Raw genomic sequence first — 27,366 nt, 5'->3', positions numbered from 1 at the left:
GCAACCCTCGGTGTTGCTCCCGCGCCTCGCTCAGCCAGTGAGCGGGAACCGGTCTGTATGTGGGATCCGAACCCTTGGGCGGGAGCGCCGCCGCGCTTCCCAAGCGGCGCACTTACCCAGTATGCCACCGGGCCGGCCCCCAGAGTTACTTCTTGGTAAATAAATGCAGAGAAGAGCTACAGGATTTATTGTGCCAAACTTTGTTTCCACTGGGATTTTTCAAAAAAAGACTTCTAACTTCTTCCTGTGTCCTATGCTAGATGATTTTCTAACACACAGCAGACACGTTGGAAATGAAAACATAAATAGGATCAATGTCTTTCCTTCAACAAGAAAAGAATTCTCTCTTCTTAAGGAATGATAAGGCTGCGTAGTGGTCTGATTTCATCAGAATGTGTATTCCAATTAATGAATCTCCACCAAGAGAGATCATTACTGAGATAAGCCCAGGCAGAAAAAGCTCTGCTTTCCCTTTTGTTACATTCTCCTTCTCATTTTCATTAGTGCATATGACTACTTTATATAGACCAGAATAATAGATTTCATCATATAATGCACTTTTATTTCTTTTTTTAATGAACTGTGGGTCTCAAAGGAAACAAAGCTTTGAAAATATCAAATCCCAATGAGGTATCTTGCGATTTGAATTCTCACTGTCACACACAAACTTATTCCTAGACCAACACATTTCTTGGGTCCTTTAAAATATTTTAGTCATTAACTTTTTATTCTCTCCTTTGTAACGAAGTTAAACATTATTGAGCTATTTCAGTACTAAGTAGGATTGTTTAATGAATAGTATATAAATATCATGTTCAAAATATTGATGGTTCCTTCATGTCCCATAACATCCAGAGAACAACACAATAGGGTAGTAGGAAGGAGGTTTATCAAGTTAATCTAATGTAACCTTTCAGCAGCTTGGCTTTTATGAAACTGTTCAGTTAGATGCTTTCCTTTAGGACAGTGATGGCAAATACACAGCGTCGGCATGCTGCCTCCCTTCACCAAGCTATGACAGACACCACAAATCAATCAGAGCCTTCATAATTAATCCTTCTCAAATTGACCCTGCAGGCGGCCACAACCAATTGACTAAAGTGGGGACTGAGATAAAATCAGCAGACCCCTGACTGTTTGGGTAGCATGACGTAATATCTAGATATGTTTCCCTTCAGGCAACTTATACTCATTTCTAAGCCAAATGTGCTCAGTCCGTAAAGTTAAAGTGACAGGTACATATGGCCCTCAACGGTTTCATCCAGTTAGAAAAAAATGTGAACCAAGAGCTGCAAAGGTCTTGGGCAATGTCCTCAGCTTCATGGATGTTTCAACTACAAAATGTAGAAAATAGCTATAGCCCCAAAGTTTATAGGGGAAAAATTACTCTTGGGTAAGGAGCATGACATTTCCTTTATCACAAGCCTAAACACACAGTCAACATAAATAATGATTTTTAGTGAATGAATCATTGATATGAACAATTCACCTTGAAATTTGCAAGGCAAAACATGTTGCCCCTCCATAAAAACAAATAAGTGAGACTTAACTTGTCCTACAGTGTGGCTATAAATGACAAAATATTTTTAATTTTTATGTGTCCCTCCATAAAGAAAAGAAAAGCTAATTTGGTCCCCTGCTCCTTGAATAATGTATACTTATATTTCCAACATGGATTCACATCCTCTCATAATACTTAGCAGTCTTGACCTAGAGACTTCAAGCAGCCTGTCATGATGTTTTACAAAGGAGCTCTCTGCTCATCCAGCATACATCAGAGTTCCACTCTGTCTTAATTCCCACTGCTACCTATCAGCTAATATTGTCAAGAGGCAGGCAAATTGGCAGAGAAAATTATAGTCTTCTAGACCTTATTCCCCCTATTTCTGTACAAAAGATTGCCTTTGGAGCACCATGTCATCAAATCAATAATGTTTATATTCTCTAACATGTATACCCTTCTATAGTTTCCATTTTTCTCCCATGGACATGATCTAAACCAATAATTCCCTACCTTTTTAGGCAATCCTAACAGTCCAGCCAACCAATCAATGGTGTGTAACCTTTTGTTTTTCATTTCAGAAATGACATTTCCCAGTGCGGACCAAACTTACAATTATTATACCCCCCTCTATGTTGCTGCTTCCCTTGGAAATTGCATTTTCCAATTCTGACATTGTTTGTGCTCTTAATAATTCCAGTGAGAGTCTTCTTATGTGGTTCTGAAAAAATGGCCCCAAGCTTTAATAGAACACAGTAACACAGGGTGAATATAAATTCCCTAACACCTAAGGAATTAGAGGTTTTGGTTCCTCCCCAACCTTGCCTGCAACCATAGATAAAACAATGTAGTGTGATATGTGGTGGATCAAAAGTGAGTATGCATAAGTCAAATACTGTTCTGTATTGGGTAACTATTACTTGGTTTAATGATTCAGGATATTAGAATCTTGTTTGAATTCCTTGTCACACAATCAAACATTTTCTATGGCTACACTGAAGTTTGCCACGTAGTCATTTCATATCTGATCATATGTGGACCAGCATGGCCAGAATTTTATTTTTCTGGAAGAAAATAAAAATTTTAAATTGAATTTAAATTGGATCAATTTAAATTTGTGGAAAAAAAATAATTATATTTTTTTTTTTTTTCATTTTGATGTGGACAAGAGGAAACTCTACTGGGGAAATCCTTAGACAGGTGTTTGGTAATCTCCATAATTATCTCTCAACACCTTTGATTCCTGTAACATGGATAATTGACACTGGAAGAATTCCTACTTTGAACCAACTAGCATTTCTTTACATGTGTCTCTGTGTGTGTATGGGATAGGTATTAGCATGTTAGTCTAAATATAGCAAAACTAAGGCATAAGAAGTTTGTAACTTGCTCAAGGACTCACAGAGAATAAGTGGTGGAAATGAGATTTGAACCCAGTTATTTATGCTCCAGTGTTCTTGGCTGCTACCCTACACTGCTGCCACTTCTTTCAACTCTGTGGTATGAGTATGGTTCTATGCACAAAATAAACACATCAATATGCACAATGATCATGGTAACTTTTGCCATAATATATCACAACTTCTGAAAAGAATAATGACCAGATATATGAGGAGTCTTCAAAAGGCTCATGAAAAGATTCGTATTGTCTTTTATATTTAATTCTATTTTCCTGTGAACTTTTGGAAGTATACTCATGTATCATCCCAAGAAGACTATCTCTACAGGGTATTTATAAGTTGTAAAGTGCTGTATGGATGTAAAATCAACTATAATTTTTATAATTAGCAACACCAACTGGAATTCCAAAAGTCAAGTTTGCCTTAGATCATCAAAGAAGGTTTATTAAATTAAACACTATTTCTAAGGGAATCCCATCTATAAAAATATTTTAGGCCAGCAGCATTAACTCATATATAGAAGAGTTTTGTGGAAATTAGAGTTATTGAAAATTAGCCCAATTCACTGCCTGCAGTATTTTACTCTCTTGCTGTTGCCTATAAGGTCATAGGGACCTAAGCAAAGTGTTCGGTTGTCTTAAACACATTCTTGTCATTCCTTACATCACCTTTCTTCTTACCTTGAGACAAACTTTACTCAACTTTTAACAGAAACTCAATCCCTTCCTTCTTTGCCTCCTTCTGCCCAACAAGAACCTCTTAGCCAGCTACTTCACCTGAAGCATCTGACAACATTGCACTTTTGTGTTGTATTTTCAAAAGCATGTTAATAAAGCACCAAGATAAGCCACAGGGGTATATATCGAGTGGGAACATTTCAGACACAAAGGGATAAACCTACTGTAGAGATATCTGGAGAAAAGAATGTTACACTGGTGGTCCTTAATTTACATAACAACCAATTTTTCTAACTGATAAGGTCAATCATAGATGGTAATGAATGACATCGAAGGCACAATCCCTCTCTGTACCTGCAATACCCATAAAAGTGTCCTGTCAGTTCTCTGTGATCCCAGTAATGCACCATAGTGAATTTCACCTTAAAGTGCACTGGTCTCTACTCACATTTTACAACTACCCCTTTACCAATAACATGACCTTCCTTCACTTCACTTTCAAGACTTCCTCTATTCTTCCATATCACTCACATAAAACAACAGTAGAAGCAAGTCACCTTATAGCAAAGGGATACAAGCCCCTGTCCACAAGTCAAGGAATGGACCTGGGTTTATATGTCAATTATTTGCTGAATATAAATGCATTATTGAAAAACTGATGGTATAAAGTGAGTATTTGAGTTAATAGTAACACACCAATAGTGATTTCCTCTATTTGACAAATATATCATGGTAATGTGAGATGATAAGATTAGAAGAAACAAACAGGTTCAGGAGTACATGGGAATCCCCCTATACTATTTGTGTGACTGTTCTGTAAATTTAAAAGTATTCCAAAGAATAAGTTTATTCTAAAATTATTCTAAAAAAAAAGAAGTAAATTCTAAAATTGAAGAGGAGGTCCATTGGCCAATTCCTTTGGGAAACTTTTAGTTAAGCTAATTTTCTCAATGCTTGTTATTATCAGAGCTTTGAGAGCATCTAATAAGCATTGTAACTTTATCAGAGGAAATATATGGTGCAGCATTTTCTAAACATATTTGGCCAGAAACCTTTTTTTTTTTCTTCAAAAAGTTTCTTTCCAATAAAGAGCTGACATAGAGAAAGTTTATCCTAATGTGTTACAGACTTCTGTCCTATACTGGACCATGTTCAAATTTTAATCAGCATCTTTGTCTGAAGAGAGATAGATGTCATGAATATTAAATTGGCAGAAGATTTGAAACTAGGGATAATATGATCACTAAAAATAAAATAATCACTAAAATTAAAATTAATAGGCTACATCAATTGACCAACCCTAATGAGATGAATATAAAAGGATAAACATATAGTCTACTTTTAGTTAAACAAATTAAAAACAATAAATCAACAGAGTAAGTACAGGATGAAGAAGAATGGACTTAAGTGCCCATTACGTTACTATGAACAGCTTTGTGTCTCAGGAGTTCTTCGGTCAAATTAGTAGAACTGCCATGCTCAGTGAAGAGGCCCTAAAAATACTGTTATGGTAAGGCCATTTCGGCAGATTTTGTTTGCAGGTAGACACGTGGAGGAAAGAGAACCACAAGGTAATGTGTGATGACTTGAAAGGTGGTGAGAAGCGCCCCATCCCTAATCCAGCTTGTGAATTTGAGGACGTTTCCATCCATACCCAGAACTTATGAAAAGCATAACAAGGGCAGGTTTTCAAAAACCAACACCAATTCAGTCACAGGCATGGCCCATTGCCTTAAAAGGAGTAGATCTTATAGGAGTTGCCCAAAATGGCACAGGCAAAACATTGTCCTACTTAATGCCTGGGTTTATTCATCTTGATTGTCAACCGATATCTAGAGAACAAAGGAAAGGACCTGGCATGCTAGTCCTCACTCCCACCAGAGAATTAGCTCTTCAGGTGGAAGCTGAATGTTCTAAATATTCATATAAAGGTCTGAAAAGTATTTGTATATATGGTGGTAGAAAGAGAGAAGGACAAATTCAAGGCATTACCAAAGGTGTAGATATCATTATTGCAACTCCTGGAAGACTGAATGACCTGCAAATGAATAAGTTTGTTAACCTACAAAGCATAACCTACTTGGTCTTAGATGAGGCAGATAAAATGCTAGATCTGGGGTTTGAGCACCAGATTAAGAAAATTTTGTTAGATGTGCGCCCAGATCGGCAGACTGTTATGACAAGTGTGACTTGGCCAGATTCTGTCCGTAGACTTGCACAGTCTTATTTGAAAGAGCCTATGATTGTTTATGGCATAACTTCGTATAGCATACATTATACGAAGTTATACGATACATGTTGACAAAGAGCAATGTGATCGAGAGGACGCATTAGAAGACTTTACAAGTGGAAAAGTGAAGATACTGATTACAACTGATTTAGCATCCCGAGGCCTTGATGTTAACGATATCACACACGTATATAATTATGATTTCCCACAAAACATTGAAGAATATATCCACAGAGTAGGGCGTACTGGAAGAGCAGGAAAGACCGGAACATCAATTTCCCTTATCACTCAAGATAATTCACAGATTGCCAATGAATTGATTCAAATTCTGAAAAGAGCAAATCAGAGTGTCCCAGAAGATCTTGTAGCGATCGCCAAGTGATACAACTTCCATAAACAAAAAAAGGGACACAGAAAAAAGATCAGGAAAATCTTGAGGAAAACCCAAGAAGTATTAGTTATGTTTACACTGAAAAGTTGTACCAGCTACTGGAAGATTTAAGGCATGTTGAACATATACAGTATTCAAGATACATAAGAAAGTTATTGGAAACATACTGGCAGTTTGAAGACAACTGATTCTTAAATAACTCTAAGCTTTCAATATTGTATATGTTCTTTAATAAAAAAAAATGTTTTAAAAATGAGAGCATGAGATACTTTGTGGGGAAAAATTAAATGTTATGCGTTGGTAAAGTCTATTTTCTTTAACCATGTCTGTCATAAAGACGTGGTAGAAAAAAATGATGGTGCTTTTCTTGCTTTAACATAGTTGCACCGAATTTAAGTGTACAAAGCTTTTATTAAGCTTATTCCAGTAAAAATATTCTCTCCCTAGCACCCCTAATGGTTGGTGCCACAATGATCCCTAAACATATCTCCCCTATCATTCCTGATTTTTTTTTTTTTAGTTCATTAGAAAATAAGTGCTAAATCTTCTAGAAGATTCTACAGGTCTATATTATCAGATAGATGTAACCAAGAGAACATGTGTCTGACTGTCTGAAAATCATATCCTTACATGAATTCTGTCACTAACCATTGGTTAGAAATTCCAGGGAGATCACTTGTCTTCTGTAGGTCTCAATTTCTCCACTCATAAAATGGGATGGTTATATTAAAAAATTTGGGGGGTCTCTTCACCTCTAAAATTCTGTGATATTATTTATTTAAAATTCTGTGATATTAACTAAAATTGTATACCCCAGCCTTGTATTAACACCTTGTAGCTAATCTAGAGGAAACTGCACCCTTGTGTAATAAATTGAACAAAGAAACCCTTTTTATTTTTATTTTGTTTATTTATTTTTTTTCTTTTTGTCTTTCTTCGTGACTGGCAACGGATCGCAACCCTCAGTGTCGCGCCCGTACCGGACCGGGACCGGCAACGGGATCGCAACCCTTGGCGTTGCACCCGCACCTCGCTCAGCCAGTGAGCGGCCGGTCTGTATGTGGGATCCGAACCCTCAGTGGGAGCGCCGCCGCACCCTTTTTAATGACCAGAAATGCGTTCTGCATTTTAAATAGTTTTTGTAATGTGACTGGCAGGTTTCTTTTTATTCTTTGCTTTTCTTTTCCTCATATTTTATTTTTAATTCAATTTGTCTTGATAAGGTCAAAACCACATATACGCCCATCAGGGGGAAAAGTGAATGTGAAAGAAAAATATATCTTATCTACTGGGGAAAATATCAAAAATCAGATGACACTCTTGCCATAGGAACCAATTTTAGTAAAACTCTAATTTTGTGTATAAGTCTATCTCTTATGCCTAACTTAGAAGCAATATACATCTCACAATTGCAAACAGAAATCCCCACAATGATGCTAAATAAACTCCAAAATTCAGTTTTCATGAAAACATTGGAATTAGTTAAGCCTTAACATTTCTGGCAAAATAAAGAGAAAAATTAATGCAACTATCTTTTCCCGCAGCTTGCCTTAGTTATGACCACAAATAAGTCAGAAATTAAGAGAAAAAAAGAGGTAAACAGTCTAGGCATAGATACTTGAGGTTTAAAATCTGCTTTTAAAGGTTTTATATATAGGCCTCAATATCTCCTGATAAAATTAATAACAATGGTTAACATTTTTGAGTGACATATACCAGTTGCTTAATCTCATAATTTCTAATATTCATAAGTAACCTACTCAATCATGTTTAAATAACAATAACAACAAAAACTATCACTCAACGTCTACGAGTAAGAAAAGGAAAGTGTGCATTTCTTCTACAAGAAAAGGCTGAAAAGAAGAGCCAGTGTATGGAGAAAGGTTAAGTAGAGATAGAACAATGGTTCTTAACCAGGGGTACTTTGCTACCCAGGAGACATTTGACAATATCTGAAGACAGTAATAGTTGTTAGAATTTTGGGTGAGGGGTGAGGAACTACTGGCATCTAATGGGTAGAGATTGATAAACACCCTACATTGTAGGGACAGCCCCACACAACAAAGAATTATCTGCCCCCAAACAGTATTGCTGAGGTAGAAAATCCCTGAGAGACCATAAGCAAAAAACAACCAGTTGCATATTAACCAAGAAGGAACTCCAGAGAAAAAAAAGAGAGGGTTTCTAAGCTATATCTTATGAATTGTACAGAATAAAGCCCTACAAATTTCCTATCTTTGGTATAGTTGTTTCAGTGGTCCTCCACCAGAGACAATTTTGTCAATGTTTAGAGTCAGGTTTGGTTGTCACAACTGCGGGTGGTGGTGATGGCATTGGCATCTCCTGGGTACCACTAAACACCCCACAGTGCATAGGAGAGCCCCCCCCCCCCCCCCCCCAAAGAATTATCTGGCCCAAATGTCAGTAGTGCCATGGCTGAGAAACTCTGCAATAAATTAAGCAAAAAGAAACAAACAACAACAGCAAACCAAACCTAGTTGCAGAGAACCCGTTTTAGTCTGTTTCTATTGCTTATAACAGAATATATGGAACTTGGTATTTTATAAAGAAAACAAAATTTATTGCTGACAGTTTCTGAGGCTGGAAAGTTCAAAGTCCGGGGAACATATCTGGTGGTGGCTACAGTGACCCCTCACATTGCAAGAAGCAGAGAGAGCAGAGATGAACCTCCTCACTATTCTTTTAAAGCTCCCCAAACCACTGGTGGTACCCCTGACCACCATTTTTAATCCATTTACTACGGCATGGTCCTGCAATCTAATCACCTCTTCAAGGTCCCACCTTTCAATTACCATAATAGGATTCCCCACCCTCTTAACACTGTCAAGGGGCGGAGGGGTCAAGGTTTGGGGGGACACTCAATCCAAGGCAAAACCAAGAAGGCACTTCAGAAAGGAAAACAAAAAGAGATTATATATTTGTTGTGCACTGTGCAATCTAACCCCACCCCTGTCAACTTTCCTATCTTTGTTGTAATCTGTATTCCTCAACTTGAGTCGATTTTGTCCCCAACTTGACATTTGGCAATGTCTGGAGACCGTTTTAGTTGTCCCTATGAGGGAGCAGGATTGCTACTGGCATCCAGGGGTCAGAAGTCAGGGATAACTGTCCTAAAATGCACAGGACAGCACCCTATGATGATTGATCTTTCAGCCTGGAATGTATGGTTTTGAGGTCAAGAAACTGGTTTACTTTGAACAGTTCTTGTGTGAGCAAATTGTTTTTCAGAAACTCAAAGAAATACTGAGTTCTGCATCCAAACTGGAAGGGATTGAAAGCAAGGCACTGAACATGCACTGGCACAGGAGTGAAAGTATGAGGATTCAGTTGACCTCAGAGTTCTTCCTATAACATTCTTAGCATAGTGACTCACACTCAGTAGGTATTCAACAACTGCTAGATCCCTTTCACCCTCCCACTCCCATTATCCATTATATAATGCTTTTTCAGTATTCTGGGTGCTGCTCAGGCTATTTGCCCCAGTCAGGAATGCCCCTTCTCTTTCCTCTCCGCCAGGCCAAATCATATTTATCATTCTGGGTCCAGCCAAAGTGCCACATTTTCCCTAAGTTCCTGTCTGCTCTCCTTCATTTCAAAATTTCTGTAGTTCTCCTTATCTAACAATAATGTTGACATTTATACTATACTAGTTTTCATTCCAACAGAGACAACTTTGAAAAATTCAAGTGAATTAAGAGAGATTGTACTATCAGGTATTTAAATACATTATAAAAAGTACAATACTTAAAACATTTTTATCCCATGTGATTGACAAACTCTGAGAGAACTGCCCAGAGATAAATCTGCATAAGAATAAGGTATGTAATAAAGGTGAAATTTTAAATCAGTAAAGAAAGGAAAGTCTATTCTAAACTAAATAAATAAAATAAATAAATGAAAATTATGTGATACATACCAGAACAATTGATTAACAAAAATCTCTTACTATTAAAAAATAATCCATACTAGATCATTGTTCTTTAAAAAAGAGAAAAGAAAATGAAGCTTACATAGGAAAATATTTGGTGATATCTAAGTGGAAAATAATTTTTAAACATAAAAGCAACTACAGAAAATTAAAGGTAAATATTAATAGGTTTGACAATATAAAATTGAACATCTTCTCATTGTCAAAAATACCATCAAAGACACAGGAAACACCAGAAAAATAATTTAACCATATAACACTATCATAGTTATTTATATTTAACACACACAGATTTTACAAAGAAAAAAATAAAAGATGAATCCCAAAATAGAAATATGGACAGAAATGTAAAAGGCAATTCACCAGACAAGTGAACAGTAATCATGTTAAAAAGTGCTTGAATTCTTTATAGTCAAAGGAATAAAAATTAAACCAATGACATAACTTTTTCTCTACAAAATTGGGCTAAGATTAGTAAAAAAAATAAATAAATAAAAATAAAACAAACAAAAATACCTAATGCTATAAAAGGTGCAGGGAAATAAACACTGATAAATTATAATTTTGCATTATTATATTCCCTAGAGAGATAGTTGAGATTATGTATAAAATCTGTTTGTTTACTAGACTTTGACTCAGTAATATTACTTCTAGACAATTACCCTAAAAAGATAATCATGTATATACCAGTATTTATATACAGTGCTTATAGTGTTAATTTAAATAATATTTTTTAAAAAGTCCAATAATAGAGCAGTAGTTAAATGAATTGCAGCGTATCTACTCATGATTTGGAATAGTAGAAAGCACGTTCTTAAAGAATGTTTAAGGATCGGAGACCTGCATGGCACTGACGCTCAGTCCTCTGCCCAGGATGTAAGCACCCACAGCCTCGACAGCCACCAAGGTGAGCAGAGACACATGTGACACTGGGGTAGAGTCTTAGGCCTCAGAGGGGAGCACCCATAGGTCCAGCAGGTGCAGAAGTGAGCCAAGACCCACTCACCACCAGGGGCTGAGTCTATGGCCACAGATTCCAGAACAAGAGCAAAGGTGGTGTAATATAGCCACTGCCACACCTACTGTCACCACAAGGACAGTACACCACCACAGTAAAGGCCAGGGCCACTCTACAAGCAACCTGCATTGATGTAAGAAGAGTCACCAGTAGAGCCTGCAAATGGGGGAAAAAATCTTTATCCTCATAGCCAACTCAAGTAATAAAAGAAGCAAGTCCTCTACCAGATGACCAAACATCAACGAAAAAAATATTAGAACTACAAACAAACAAGAACATATGACATCACTGAGGGAATACAGTAACGCTCAAATTTCAGACCCCATAGAACAGGGTAACCTAAAAATGTCGGAAAAGGAATTCTGAGAAATGATCTTAGGAAAACTTGAAGAGATAAAAGAAGAGTCAATTGGAGAATACAATGAAACAAGAAAAAATATCCAGAATATGAAGTAAGAAATTTAAAAAGAGATTAATCCCTTAAAAAATAATGTAGCTGAACTCCTAGAAATGAAAGATTCACTCAGTGAAATAAAAGACACAACAGAGAGCTTGAGCAGCAGGCTAGAGCAAGCAGAAGAAAGAATTTCACATCTCAAAGATGGCCATTTTGAAATAAACCAGGCAGACAAATAAAAGAAAAAAAAAGATTTAAAAATATGAAGAAAATTTAAGAGAGATTCACGTACTCTAACATCTGAAATGTGGGTATTTCAAAAGGGGAGGAGAAAGGAAAAGTTATTGAAAACCTATTCAAGGAAATAATAACAGAAAATTTCTCACGTGTAGGGACAGATGCAGACCTTCAGATCCAGGAAGCTCAAAGTTCCCCAAACAGATTGAATCCAAAAAGATCCTCTAAAAGGCACATTATAGTCAAATTTGCAAAGCTCAGAGACAAAGGGGGAATTCTAAAAGTAGCAAAAGAAAAATGCTAAGTCAACTGTAAGGGAACCCCTGTCAGACTAAAGGCAGACTTCTCAACTGAAACCCTAAAGGCCAGAAGAAAGTGGGATGATATATTCAAAATACTAAAAGAAAAAAAATTGTCAGCCAAGAATTATTTATTCAGCAAGGCTCTCCTTCAGAAATGAGGGAGAAAGAGCATATTTCCCAGACAAACAAAAATTGTGGGAGTTCACCACCACATGACTAGCCCTGCAAGAAATTCTCAAGGGAGTCCATCTGGAATCTGAGTAATGATGATCACTATCACAAATACACAAAAGAGAGTAAAACATGCCATTAAAACAAACATGGCAGAGAGAAAGAGAAAGAAGCTAAATCATGCCACCTTAAACTTCCAACTAACATTCAAGAAGAGAAATAAGAGAGGAAGTAATGATCAAAAGATATTTAAATCATCTAAGCAAAAAGTAATTAAATGACAAGAATTAAATGATATCAGTCCAAAACTACCCTAAATGTGAATGGATTAAACTCCCCATTCAAAAGACATAGACTGAATGATTTAATTAAAATGTTAGGCCAGAGAATATGTTGTATTCAAGAGACCCACCTCACCTGTAGAGACATACATAGTCTAAAAGTGATGGGATGGAAAAAGATATACCATTCAAATGAAAACCAAAACTGGGCAGGAGTAGCTATTCTTATACTGGATAAATTAGACTTTAAACCAAAAAACCAAGAGAAAAAGAAGGCCACTATATAATGATGAAAGTATCTATCCAGCTAGAACACATATTATAAATATGTATTGCACCCAAAACTGGAGCACCCAGATACATAAAGCAAACGGTCTTAAACCTAAAGAAAAAATTGGGCCCTAATACATTAATAATCAGTGACCTGAATACCCCTCCCTCAGTACAAGAGAGATCTTCCAGGCAACAAAAAAACAAAGAAACACAGGATTTTAACTACACCTTAGAGCAACTGGACCTGGCAGATATATACAGAACATTTCACCCAAGAACTGCAGGATATACTTTCTTCTCATTAGCACGTGGGACATTCTCCAGGATAGACCATATATTAGGTCACAAAACTAGTCTTAACAATTTTTTTTAAAAATGAAATCATTCCAAGTATCTTTTCAGAACACAGTTGACTAAGACTGTAAATTAATAAGAAGCAAAACTCTGGAAACTATACAAACAAATGGAAACTAAACAACCGGCTCCTGAATGACCAATTGGTCCAAGAAGAAATTAAACAGGAAATCAAAAAAATATTTTGAAACTAATGAAAATAAAGATAAATTATACCAAAACTTGTGTGAAACTGCAAAAGCAGTACTAAGAGGGAAGTTTAAGTAAATGCTTTCATCAAAAGAATGGAAAGACTTCAAATAAATGACCTATTGCTACAGCTCAAAGAACTAGAAAAACAACAGCAATCCAATCTTAAAGGTAGTAGATTAATGAAATACTTAAGATTAGAGCAGAATTCAATGAAATAGAGACCCGTAAAACAACAGAAAATATCAATGAAAGAAAAATTTGGTTTTTCAATAAGATAAATAATATAGACAAATCATTAGCTAGGTTAACAAGAAAAAAAGAATAGAGAAGACACAAATAACAAAAATCAGAAAAGAAATGGGAGACATTACATCCAATACCACAGAAATAAGAGGAATACTTAGAGACTATTATAAACAACTGTATGACAACAAATATGAAAATCTAGAAGATATGGATAAGTTTGTAGAGGCATAGAAACTACCCAGACTGTACCAGGAAGAGATAGAATAGCTTAATAGACCAATAACAAGTAATGAGATGGAAGTGGTAATCAGCAATCTTCCAACAAAAAGAAGTCAAGGTCTGGATGACTTTACAACTGAATTATATCAAACTTTTAAAAGGATTTAATACCAATTGTCATCAAAATATTCCAAAATATTGAAGCAGAAGCTACTTTCCCAAACTCATTCTACTAATCCATCATAACTCTTATCACAAAACCAAATAAAGACACAAGATAAAAGGAAAATTACAGGCCAATATCCTTGATGAACATAGATGCAAAAATCTTCAACAAAATATTGGCACTCAGAATATAATAATACATTAAAAAAGTTATTCACCATGATCAAGTGGGATTCATCCCAGGGATGCAAGCATGGTTCAACATACGACAGTAAATAAATGTGACAGGTCATAGCAACAAACTCAAGGACAAAGACCATATTATTATCTCAGTAGATGCTGAAAAAGCATTTGACAAAATTCTATGTCACTTCATGATAAAGATTCTCAACAAATTTGGTCTAGAAGGAAATTCTCTCAGTGCAATAAAAGCCATCTAAGACAAGCCCACCTCCAGTATCATTTTGAATGGGGAAAAATTGAGGGCCTTTCCCTTAGGAACAGGAACAAGAGAAGGGTGCCACTCTCACCACTTCTATTTAATATATTACTGGAGGTGCTAGTCATAGAAATCAGGCAAGAGAAAGAAATAAAGGTAATCCAGACTGGAAACGACCAAGTCAAACGTCTCTATTTGCCAATGACATTTTACTATATATAGAAAAATCTAAAGACTCTATTAAAAAACTCCTATAGCTGGTTAATAACTTCAGTAACATTGCAGGATACAAAATAAATGTCCCAAAATCAGTCGCATTTATATACTCAAATAATGAGCTAACAGAAAGAGAAATAGAGGAAGTTAGCCCATTTATAATTGTCACAAAAAAACCCAAAACAAACAAACAAACAAACAAAACCACCTAGGGATCAATTTATCTAAGGAGGGGAAAGATCTCTACTATGAGAAATACAAACCACTTCTGAAAGAAATTAAAGAAGACACAAAAAGACGGACAGATATTCCATATTGTTGGATCGGAAGAATTAATATTGTGAAAATATCTATACTACCCAAAGTGATCTACAGAACTAATGCAATCCTCATCAAAATACCAATGACATTCTTCACAGAAATGGGAAAAACTATCTTAACTTCCATATTGAACAATAAAGGACACTGAAAAGCCAAAGCTATGAGAAGTGAAAAAAATAAAGCTGTAGGCATAACACTACTTGAGTTCAAATTATACTACAAATCTATTGTAAACAAAAGAGTGTGGTATTGGCATATAAATAGACACTCAGACCAGTAGAGTATAATTGAGAACCCAGAAATCACCCCTCAGGCTTACAGCCATCTAATATTTGACAAAGCCAACAAAAATCTACATTGGGGAAAATACTGCCACTTCAACAAGTGGTGCTGGGAAAATTGCATATCCATATGCAGAGGAATGAAACTAGAGATGCACCTCTCACCATATACTAATATAAACTCAAAATTGATTAAAGCCTTAAGTATAAGACCTGAAACTGTAAAATTACTAAGGGAAAATATAGGTGAAACACTTCAAGAACTAGGTCTTGGCCCATAATTCATTAACATTAGCCTGAAAGCACAAACAGTCAAAGATAAAATAAACAAATGGAACTATATCAAACTAAAAAGCTTCTGCACAGCAAAGGAAATAATCAGCAGAGTCAAACGACAACCTAGAGAGTGGGAGAAAATTTTTGCTAACTATGCATCTGACTAGGGACTAATGTCCACAATATGCAAGGAACTCAAGCAATTACACAGTTAATAAACAAATAACCCAATTAAAAAATGGTCAAAGGAGCTGAATAGACATTTTTCAAAGGAAGACATACAAATGGCCAATAGGTACATGAAAAAATGCTCAACATCACTAGTCATCAGGAAAATGCAAATTAAAACTACAATGGGATACCACCTCACCCCTGTCAGACTGGCTACAATCAAAAAGACTGTGAATAACAAATGCTGGTGAGGGTGTGGAGAGAAGGGAACACTCCTACACTGTTGGTAGGACTGTAAATTAGTACAACCACTATGGTAAACAGTATGGAAGTTTCTCAACCAACTACAGATTGATCTTCCATATGATCCAACAATCCCTCTTCTGGGTATATAACCAGAGGAATGAAAATGATCATGGTGAAGGGATAACTGTGCTCCCATGTTCATCACAGCTCTGTTTACAATAGCCAACATATGGAACCAACCTAAATGTCCATCGATGGACGATTGGATAAGGAAACTGTGGTATATATACACCATGGAATACTACTCTGCCATAAAAAAGAATGAAATTCTCCCATTTACAACAACATGGATGAGCTTGGAAAATTTTATGTTGACTGAAATAAGCAAAGCGCGCAGGGATAAATACTGCATATCCTCACTCATAAGTGGGAGCTAAGCGAGAAAGAAGGAAGGAAAGACCACAGTAGTGTGTTGGACTTGCAGAGGGAGAGAACATACCTAGGGATACAAAGTGGAGTGGGGGTAAGGGGGAGGGAGAGGGAGGTTGGGGATAATGGTGTGGGGTACATGGGGTACAAACGCATTTTGTGGTTATGTGCATGCTGGCAGTATGGATCTGGCCTTCACATCTTGGGCCTGAAGGGTGACATTCCGCTTTGTATCTCATGAATATTCATAACCAGTAAAAAAATAAAGAGATTATTTTTCTTTTTAATTTAATTTAAAATTCCCTTGACAGTATAAATCGTAATTCTTTGTATTAGCATATCTATGTTAACATAGCCATATTTTCATTCACATTGTTTCTCACTATTAAGGATATAAATGTGTACCTAAACATAAAAATGATAATAATTATTTAAGTTGTTTAACTTTATTAGCATGACCAAGAATTCATAATTTTTAAAAATTGGAAGTCTTCAAATGACAGCAAATCTTTTCGTAGAAACACTTGTGGAGGATAACTTTTGCTCCTTATCAACCATAACAGGCAATCAATGTGTTGGTCTATTTATCCACAGCTGCATAATAAATGTGAAAGGTGGCTGTGCAATATGAAAGCATCCCAAACTATTCTTCTTACAGGCTATTAAATATTTCCTTGTAGTTTTGACACTAATATAATTTGCTCACTCAGCTACCTGTCTATTCTCCTCTAAGCCAAAATTAGTCTTTAAAACAAGAAAAATACATTGAAACTTTAAGTGTATGATTCATGCTCTATTGTGGTTTTATTTGAAAAGTCAAACATTTTGAGATAGGCCATTTGCCAAGACTTAATGTGAGATGTATATTAATTTTATTACTGTAAAATTGGGTTGGCCTCATTTTAAGGGCTACTTGAACACATTAGGGAATATGAAATTAAAGCAGAACCTAAGAACAAAATCTCTGAAAAAAAAATCAGGCTTGTGTTTGATAAATGAAACATGTTTTTATTTTTTCTTCACAGAAAAAACAAAACATAAGGTTTAATGCAATTCACCAACACCCCTAAATTGAGTTTTAAGCCTAGCATCTGTTTCTTGGATGACTGTGTGCTTACCACCCAGGGTGTTGAGAGACTCACATGAACTGACTAGCTTCTCTTTGTTCTGATCTCTATTTATCTCCTCAGGCCTCTCCTTCTGCAAAAGACTGAAATTAAGTAATGCCGCATGCACTCTCTAATTTTAGTCATAGCATTCTTCTCAGGATGGTGGGGTGGAGAGACTATACTGTGACAAATATTTCACCCTCTTCTTCAATCTAAGGATGATAATTTCAGTGTCATTTATAATAGATATGGGAGGTTTAAAAATCTCTCCCTCTTAGCAGCTGTAAAGCAGTTATCATAATATAACACAATTTTAGCCATTTCATTTCGTTGCTTTAGTATCAGGAGAACTTATTTTAATTAGAAAAAAAGGAAAAGATTACATGAACTTAAATTCATCTGGTAATAAATTTTGAGGTTAAAGCTAAAGATTTTAAGGTATACTTACTTTTACTATATTATTTATGTTTCTGATTTATAAGTTTATTATGCCAACTTGATCCTCAAAGATATTTTTGGATGAGTGAAATTATAGAAAGCTTCAATGATTTTTATATACTAAACCCCAATTCCAAAATCTGCAATATCCGTATTTTGGGATTTACATTTCCATTTCATGTAGTAAAGTAGCATTATTCGTGTAATTCTGACTTTTAGGTAGTTATAAAATTATTTAAAAGGTGCTGATGATGGTTTATTTCAGTCTGACCCAGTCACAGATTCTATATTATTCTTATTGATACACACTCTATAAAATAATGGTGGAATATAAAAGCATTTTGGTTGACCAAATGAGCTATGAAAATATAAATATACAGAAATGGTAAAGGACATTTGAAGGGATCTGGGGAAAGCACTGACTGTTCACACATTGATCTAAATATGTTAATTTGCCCCCAAGACTTAATTCATACTGAATCCATATTAAATTAAATTAAATTTATATTCTATAAATATAGTATATACAAAGGTACCTTTAAAAGTTCATGGAAAGGTTCTTATTATAGTTTAATTCTTTTTTTCCATGGACTTTTTGATGTGCCCTTATACAGTATTATAAGCTAAGAGCTTGGGATTAACTGGTAACAATGGCAGATACTATCCAAAGACTTTAGAGTCCACAGAGCAGCACATACAATTAACCTAAAAATTCAAATATGATGTGTGCTATGACAGGGATCACAGATACGGAAGAAACAGGGCAGAGGAAAAACGCCTTACATAGAATGGAAAAAAGGTCAAAGTATTTTCGGAGGAACAAACATTGATGTGGAGATCTGAAGGATGAGTGAGTATTAGGTATAGGGAGAGAGAGGGGTCCAGAGAGAAGATACATAAAGAGCACGATGCCTTGTCCAAACTGAAGAAGATTCCGTCGGAAGTGATCTGTTTTAATGATGGTAGCAGAAAAGAGGCAGACAACTCTCTGTATCTATCTGTATTTGCGGGAGACAGCCTACGTGGGAGGAGTTCTGAGGTTCTAAGGTGAAACTTGACTGAGTGGCCAAAAAACATTCCGTAGAAGCCCTTGACTACAGCTGTGCCTCGTTGCAACTTCACTGAAGCCTTCACCTTTGATTCTTTTGTAAATTTGCTCCCACTTTTCCAGGAAAAAAAAATCTCTTACACACCACAAACAAATTTCTCAGTCAGTCACCATCCTGCCCTCCTCCAAATTCTCATGTCTCTAAGATGTTTCTGCTTGGCCAAACTCATTTCTTTTATTTGCAGCTGCAAGAAGTAGAGCTCTCTTTGTCTTTTTCAGTGGCAATCCATATTAGACTGAAGTTAACCTCATAAACCACTTGTAACTGCAAGGAATTTGGGCAACTTGTAGAATTTAACATTGAAAAAAAATTATTCAAAATATTTTAGCACTAACTTGTACATATTTGTGGAGTACAGTGTGTTGTTTTAATGCATGCATATACTGCACAATGATTCACTTCGGGTAGAGAGCATAGTTTTGTACACATTAGTTTACCACCTCTCCTTCCCCACCCCCACCACCAGCTTCCGGTAACCATTATTTTACTCTCTACTTCTATGAGAACCACTTTTTAAAAAAGATTCCACATAAGAATGGTGTCATGAGTATTTGTCTTTTTGTGCTTGACTTACTTCACTTAACATGATGGTTTCCAGTTCCATTCATATTGCTGCAAATGATAGGCTATCATATCTCTTTATAGCTGAGTAGTATTCCATTGAGTGTATCTACCAGCATTTTTATCCATTTATCCATTGATGGACATTTAGATTGATTCCATCTCTTGGCTATTGTAACTAGTGCTGCAATGAACATGGCAGTGCAGGTGTCTTTTTGATATATTGACTTCATTTCCTTTAGAAATATGTCTAGTAGTTGGATAGCTGGGTCATAAGGTAGTTCTATTTTTAGTTCTCTGAGTAATCACCATACTATTTTCCACAGAGGCTATACTAATAACATGCCCACCAGCAATGTAAGAGAGTTCCTTTTTCTCCACATCACTGCCAGTATTTGTTATTTTTTGTCTTGTTGATACCAGCCATTCTAACTGGAGTGAGATGATATCTCATTGCGGTTTTAATTTGCATTTCCCTGATGATTAGTGATGCTGAGCATTTATTCATGTGCCTGTTGCCCATTTTTATATCTTCTTTTGAGAAATGTCTGTTCAGGTCCTTTGCCCATTTTTAAATTGGGTTATTTGTTTTTTGTGTTTTGCGTCTGTTTTGTTTTGTTTTGCTGTGGAGTTAAGTTTCTTATATTATCTGGTATTAGCCGCCTGTCCGATGTATAGTTTGCAAACACTTTTCCCTTTCTGTAGGTTGTCTCTTCATTTTGCTGATAGTGTCCCTTGCTGTGGAGAAGCTTTTCAGTTTGATACAGCCCCGTTTATGTATTTTTGCTTTAGTAGCCTGTGCCTTTGTAGTCTCACTCAAAAAAGTGCTGCCAACTCCCATTTCATTTAGTGTTTCCCCTATGTTTTCTTCTAGTAGTTTCATAGTTTTAGGTCTTAAATTGATGTCTTTGATCCATTTTGAGTTGATTTCCATGTGGGGTGCGGAATAGAGGTTCAGTTTCAATCTTCTGCATGTGAATATCCAGTTTTCCAGAATCATTTATTATAGAAGCTCTCCTTTCCACATTTTATATTTTTGGTACCTTTGTTGAAAATCAGTTGGCTGTAAATGTGTGGGTTTATTTTGTGGCTCTCTATTCTATTCCATTGGTCAATTTGCCCATTTTTATGACAGTACCATGCTGTTTTGTTTACTATAGCTTTATAGTATATTTTGAAATCAGGAAGTGTGATGCTCCAACTTTGTTCTTATTTAAGATCAGTTTTGCTATATGGGGTCTTTTGTGGTTCCATACAAATTCTTAAATTGTTTTTTTTTTTTTCTATTTCTGTGTAGAATGTCATTGGTAATTTGATAGGAATTGCATTGAATGTGCAGATTGCTTTGGGTAATATGGACATTTTGATGATGTTAATTCTTCCAACTCATGATGAATTACTTGTGTCCTCTTCAATTTTGCTTCCATTTACTTGTGTCCTCTTCAATGTTTTTTCACCAGTATTTTATAGTTTTCATTGAAGAGGTCTTTTATCTCCTTGGTTAAATTTATTCATAGATATTTCATTTTTTTTTTTGTAGCTATTGTGAATGAGATTACTCTCTTGATTCTTCCTTGGCTATTGCATTATTGGTGTATAGAATGGTTATTGATTTTTGTGTGTTGGTTTTGTATCTTGCCACTATACTAAATTCATTTATTAGCTGAAGTTATTTTTGATAAAATCCAACACTCCTTCACAATAAAAACAATCAACAAATTAGGTATGGGAAGAATAAACCGCAACAGAATAAAAGTCATATACAACAAACGCAAAGCCAGTATCATACTGAATGGACAAAAATTGGAGGCTTTCCCTCCAAAATCTGTACCAAGACAAGGACACTCATTTTCCCCACTCTTATTCAATATAGCACTAGAAGATCTAGCCAGCACAACAAGGCAAGAGAAGGGAATAAAGGGCATTCAAGTTGGAAAGGAGGAAAACAAGCTATCCCTATTTGTGAATTACAAGATGCTATGCATTGATTTTAATTTTTATGGATTTATTCCCAACTTAAAATGTTGACTTCTCCTTTAAAGATAAATAAGTCTAGTGGGAAGGGGGTGGGGGGTGGAGTAAATGAGGAATTGGTAAAGGGACATAAAAACAATTACATTGTAAAATGTTGAATAGACTAATTATCCTGGTTTGAGCATCATATTTTGCACATAGGTATTGATATTCAATTCTGTACCCCACAGATATGTACAACCAACTATGTTATAATAAAAATAAATTAAATTTTAAAATAAATAAATAATTCCAGAGATCTAATGTATAGCAGGAAGGTTATAGTTAAAAATTTTGAAAATTTTATATTTTCAATGCTAAAAGAGTAGATTTTAAGTGCCCTTACCTTGGGGGGAGGGGGGAGAGGGTGCAAATGAGAATTAACTATGTAAGGTGATGAATACATTAAGTTGCTTACCTGTAGTAACCATTTCACTATGAAAATGTCTATAAACATGTTGTACACCTTAAATTTATACAGTAAAAAAGTAAAAAGTAAACTTGTGTTTGCTCTGATGTTTGCTTAATTGTATGTGAAAAACTTCATACAGAGGAAAGGCTCAAACCTATGAAAGACATGCTATCAGTTTTATTGGAGCCTCCAGAAATTCAAATAGTAAGATTTTCTATTGTCCAACAGGAAATTTTTAAATATACAATGCAAAAATAAGAAATATTCAACAGTAATTATTTTTCCTATGTGCTAAGATGAGTTTGAATGAAAATAAAGGAAAACTCAATGTTTAATCATCATTTTCCTACAGATTGTTTCTTTTTAGACAAAATGTTAATTCTACAATTTAAAATTAGCTGATTCCTTTTTTCTCTGAATACCCATGCCCCCCAAAATAATCCATTACAATTGAATAAGGTAAATAAAAACATAACTGGCACTTAAACATAAGCAAACAAAACATATTATATTGCATAGCTGATAGTAACACTGCTGAAATAGATCCATCTGTTCAACTTGAAAACTTCATTCTGAAATTGTTGCTGAGTGTAACTGGCAATGGTCTTGGATATCTCTTTCTAAAATTGGCTCTTCTTTAAGAATATGCATAGAATATTCTTATGGTTAAGACATTTCTCTGATATTTTGCAGAAGATTTTATTGAAGGTTTCCGGGTTTGGTTTGGTTTTGATTTCTTTGATTTTTTTTCAAATTGCCATATAATTTTTTTTATGTTTTTAAGATATGTCTTATGTTAAACGTCATGTCTCTATGGCTGTGCTATGGATCACCCAAAATGCATGATTATTACTTTGTTCTCTTTAGTTTTAGATATACGTACCTTCGATTACTAAATGAAGAGAGTGAGGGACTCTTTAATACAATGCATGAGGGAACACTATAGAAAATAAAATATTTCTGAATCAGTAAGGAGTTTTGGGTCCCAGTGAAGAGAAACAAAATTAGCCAGAAATAATAAATAAATGCATGGATCTATGCAGTTCATCATTACATTATTTCCATTAAAACACATGGAGTACTATAGAGCGATCAGTGGAGCTTACACTAGAAGATAAATTTTACAAGAAAAGGGATGTTTTTGTTTTTTGTACACTGTAGTATCCCATGTTCCCAGAAGAATATTTATCATATAGTAAATGTTCATTAAATATTTGTTGAATGAGGCTGGCCAGTTAGCTCAGGTTTTAGAGAATGGTATTATAATACCAGGATCAAGGGTTTAGATCTTCATACCAGCTAGCTGCCAAAAGAAAAAAAAAAAAGCTGAATGAATGAATGAAGGGGAGGAAGGACATACTCACAGAATATAATGTTTATCAAATGTAGATATTATTATGAGTATTTTCCAATATACACCTTTGTGAATCCTCATGCAATCCTTATGGAGGAAACATAATTATTGCCTTTTAACAGAAGAGAAAACTGAGGCTCAGAATGGTGAGTTTAATGACCAGTTTAATTACCAAAGGTCTCACAGCTGATAACCAGCAGATCTGGCAATGAACATATATTTAATAGGCTGCCCAAATAATACACCAGCAACAGTGTCAGAGTACTTATAAAATGTAGCAGAAAGAGTAACAGTTGAATATTACAGTTACTCACAGGTAGCCCCCATCATGAAGAACCCATGATTGATGAAGCAAGAAAGATTAATTACTGTGCATGGAAGACATCACAGATCTAATTAACTGCCAAGATTCTCTCCAAGGAATAGCCACCAGTAAGATATATCATTAAGATTACCTGCTGATAGATACAATGTTTAAAGAAAACTTTATATTGCCATGTTAGAGAAACCATTATTACTTGATGGTCACTATATTAATTTTCTTCTGCTGCTGTAGCATACTACTCACAAATATAGTGACTTAAAGAATACCAATTTATTGTCTTAGAGTCCTGTAGACCAGAAGTCCAATGTGAGTTTCACCAGATTAAACTCAAGGTGATGACAGGGCTACATTACTTTCTGAAGGCTGTAAGGGAAAATCGTTCCCCTGCTTGAATAAGTGTTGTCAGAATTCAGTCCCACGAGGATGTGTCCCTTCTCTTCTGGCTGTCAGCTGAGGGCCTCCCTTAGCTCTTAGAGTCCTTTCTCTGGTCCTTGCATGCTCAGCATCTCAAAACCAGTGATAAGGCATTGAGTCCTTCTTGTGCTGCCATCTCTCTGACCTTATCTTTTGCCTTTCTCTTCCACTTTTAAGGTTTGGCCTACCCAGGATAATCTCTGCATTTCAATGTCCTTAACCTTAATCATATCTGCAAAGTCCCTTTTATCATGTAACATGCCATACATAGTCATGGGTTTTGAGGATTATGGCATGGATATCTTTAGGAGGTCATTAATCTATCTACCACACTGACATGTAGTTCTCTTAACATTTTGATAGGCATAAAGATTGGCAGATTTTTAATAAACTTTTTTCAATCAAGAGATAAATAATTATTTCCCAAGGAAGCTAAATGGCTTTTCAGGGCTCTCTTTAATTATAACTAGTAATTTATTAAAATAAACCCCAACATTAAGAATTTAGGTGGTAAGGCTGCTTCTGACTAAGCATTGCACTTATTGCTAAATGCTTTTTTTTTTAATGTAGTCCTATCTTTTATTTATGTCTAAAATTTTTTTTCCATTGACTTTAGATTAGAATCAGGATCTGTAACTGATTTTTTGTATGGACCCCAAATGTGGTTTCTTAGCAGTCACTGCCAGGGTTTGACATACAGGAAATAGAGATGGACTTGTTCTTATAGCCACTTACCCCAAACTAGTTAACTACTTCCCATATATCAGTTTGACCTTTTGGAAAAAGAAGGAAAGGGGATTAGAAAGAAAATAAGAAAGAAAAAATGGAAAAGATATTTTAGAGTGCACAGCATTTGCTCAAAAATTGGGGTTATATAATAAAATGCTAAGAAAATAAATCTTGTTTTGACTGTCTACTAAAATACTTGTAACAGAATGATGAAAATGTTCCTTAGGTTTCTGACTGAGACCCAAAGCTGACAGTAATGGAGGGCAAGAGCCCATGTATTCTAGACACATCAATGCAGAAATAAAAAAAAAAAAGTAGCCAAATTGGTTTCATGCCTACCATATATGAGAGAAAACTGACAGTTCCATAAGGAATTTTTATGCAGAAAGAATTTCACTGGAGTAGAGAGTGCTGTGGCATTTCCCTTCACCCCTCAATCCAAGTCTTACTGTCCCCAAGAAACACACTCATGAAAATTTTGATTCGCTCCTGCTGGATTCTATCTGAGTTGCAGAAGTTTGTAGGCTCCCTGTTTAACATTGCTGGAGCAAAGCACTAAAGAGTTCTTAAACAACCCTGACATGTCTCCAGACATTTCATGGATCTGGGCAAATCCATGAAGATGCTTGAAAAAAATGTGAAAGCAAGAGGGACAGTAATGCCACCTGTGATGGGAACTACCATTAGGCAAATTGATTTTTTTAATTTAGTAGATAGATACTGTATGAGTTTAGATATTGTATGTGTTTTCCTATTGGCCTAGTGAATGCTTGTATTACTGAGGTTAATGATAAGTTGTGCTGTGACTTAACAGAATGAGAATTTATTTCTCATTTATGCTCAGTCTTTTGTGGATCAGGTAGCCAGGTAGCTTTCCTTCATCCTGAAACTATGCCACCTGAACACATGGCTTTCTAGGTTGCCACCTAAGCCTTAAATACTAGGTTACAATTGAAGAGATCAATACACTGTCATCCCTTTTTTGCTAGATCCTTTTATCCCGCAAGCAGAATCTTTTCAAGATGACTAAAGTGGGACATTTTATCAAGCAGTACAGTAGTCAGTTGGTATATCATGAGTTTCCTAACTTTTCCTCCTTCTCTTCCTTGAAGTTAGTTTGGAGCCTTGTGGCTTGTCAGGACAAATGAACAGTGAGTAACCATTATTATGATGTGTGCCACTTCTGGGATGAGGTACATAATAATCTCCAGTATGCATATATGTGTGCATACATGTTATATGATTATATAATTTATATAATGTGGTTTTCAAATACAGTATTTTTTCTACTTTCACTTCCCTAGAATTTAATATTTATTATAATATAGGAATAATTTAAATTCCAGATGTAACTAGCTATGACTTTAAGTAAGCTATTTAAATTTCCAAAGTGTCAGTTTTCTCATTTATACAATTGGTGATAGTAATGTACCTATTGGCCTTGGCATCCAGTTCATGATGGTGAACTGAATAATAATTTAATTAAAGAAAATTTATTATATTTATATTGTATTTTTGGAAAAATACTACTAGGACACATTTTTTTTTTTTTTAGGAATTTTTTGGAAACAAAGAGGGCCTGGGATTAGATCAATAGGAAAAGAGTAGTAGAAACTTAGCTGAAAATACACGATCTTCCCAAGAGACTTTTGGAGATTCTTTAAAATAAAAGTATATTGTTATGTAAAAAAAAAAAGAAAAAAGAAAAACACCACTAAAATCTTAGTAGCTTAACACAACTGTTTTGTTATTATGGTCATCATCTTGTTTTATTTTATTTCATGATTCTATGATCTGATTGCCTCAGTTGGGCAGTTTTTCTGCTCCATGTGATTCGTTTGGTTTGCGATCATCTGGAGGCTCAATTGGGCTAGAATATTTCAGATTCCTCATTCATGTGTCTGGCACATTAATGGGGACAGATAAAGAGCTGAGCTCAGAATGCAAAGAGGAGTGGTCTCTCCCTTTCTATGTTCTCAGGGCCTCTCTTTCTTGCTGCTTCTCCATGTGGTCTCTGCACAGCATCTCTCAATTAGGACAGTCAAATTTTTTTACGTGGCAGTGCAGCATTCCCAAATGCACAAAAGCATAAAGTTGCCAGGCCTTCTTAAAGCATCTGGAACAGCATCCCTGTATTATATTCCATTGGATAAAGTGAGTTGCAGAGTCGGCCCAGTTTCATTGTGGAAGGGTTTCACTGTGGAATACAAAAAGTTGTGAATACCAGCAGACATGGTTGACTGGAGTCTGTCTTTGAGATTAACTGCTGCTCATCCTCGTAATTCATTAATAATTAGCATTCTGAAGAGCTAGGATACTGTCCCCACCTCCTTTCCTGAGCAGATGACTACAGAAAAATATGTTCTTGACAAGACCTTAGTGCTTGAAGGATGAGTACAGTCATTCAAGAAGACATCCTACTCATGATATTTGGGGCTGAGACAGAGGCAGAGCAGAATTTAATGTATGTCTGGTATTTTCACAAGAGACTGCATGACTGTTATAGTGGGGAAGTGTAAG

General features: G+C 35.5%; 1 protein-coding gene across 1 annotated transcript in view; it reads left to right on the top strand.

Moving 5' to 3' along the window:
• LOC103587424 (probable ATP-dependent RNA helicase DDX53) overlaps window positions 1–6,310 on the top strand; it is a 9,984-nt gene extending 3,674 nt beyond the window's left edge. Inside the window, 3 exon segments of the mRNA XM_008568874.1 lie at window positions 5,120–5,216; window positions 5,219–5,840; window positions 5,872–6,310. Of these exon segments, the coding sequence (XP_008567096.1) occupies window positions 5,120–5,216; window positions 5,219–5,840; window positions 5,872–6,310 (1,158 nt within the window).
• The last annotated feature ends 21,056 nt before the right edge of the window (window positions 6,311–27,366 follow it).

Source organism: Galeopterus variegatus, unplaced genomic scaffold, assembly GCF_000696425.1.
Source record: "Galeopterus variegatus unplaced genomic scaffold, G_variegatus-3.0.2 Scaffold449, whole genome shotgun sequence".
Classification (NCBI taxonomy): Eukaryota; Metazoa; Chordata; class Mammalia; order Dermoptera; family Cynocephalidae; genus Galeopterus; species Galeopterus variegatus.
This window is presented reverse-complemented; position numbering and strand designations above follow the sequence as displayed.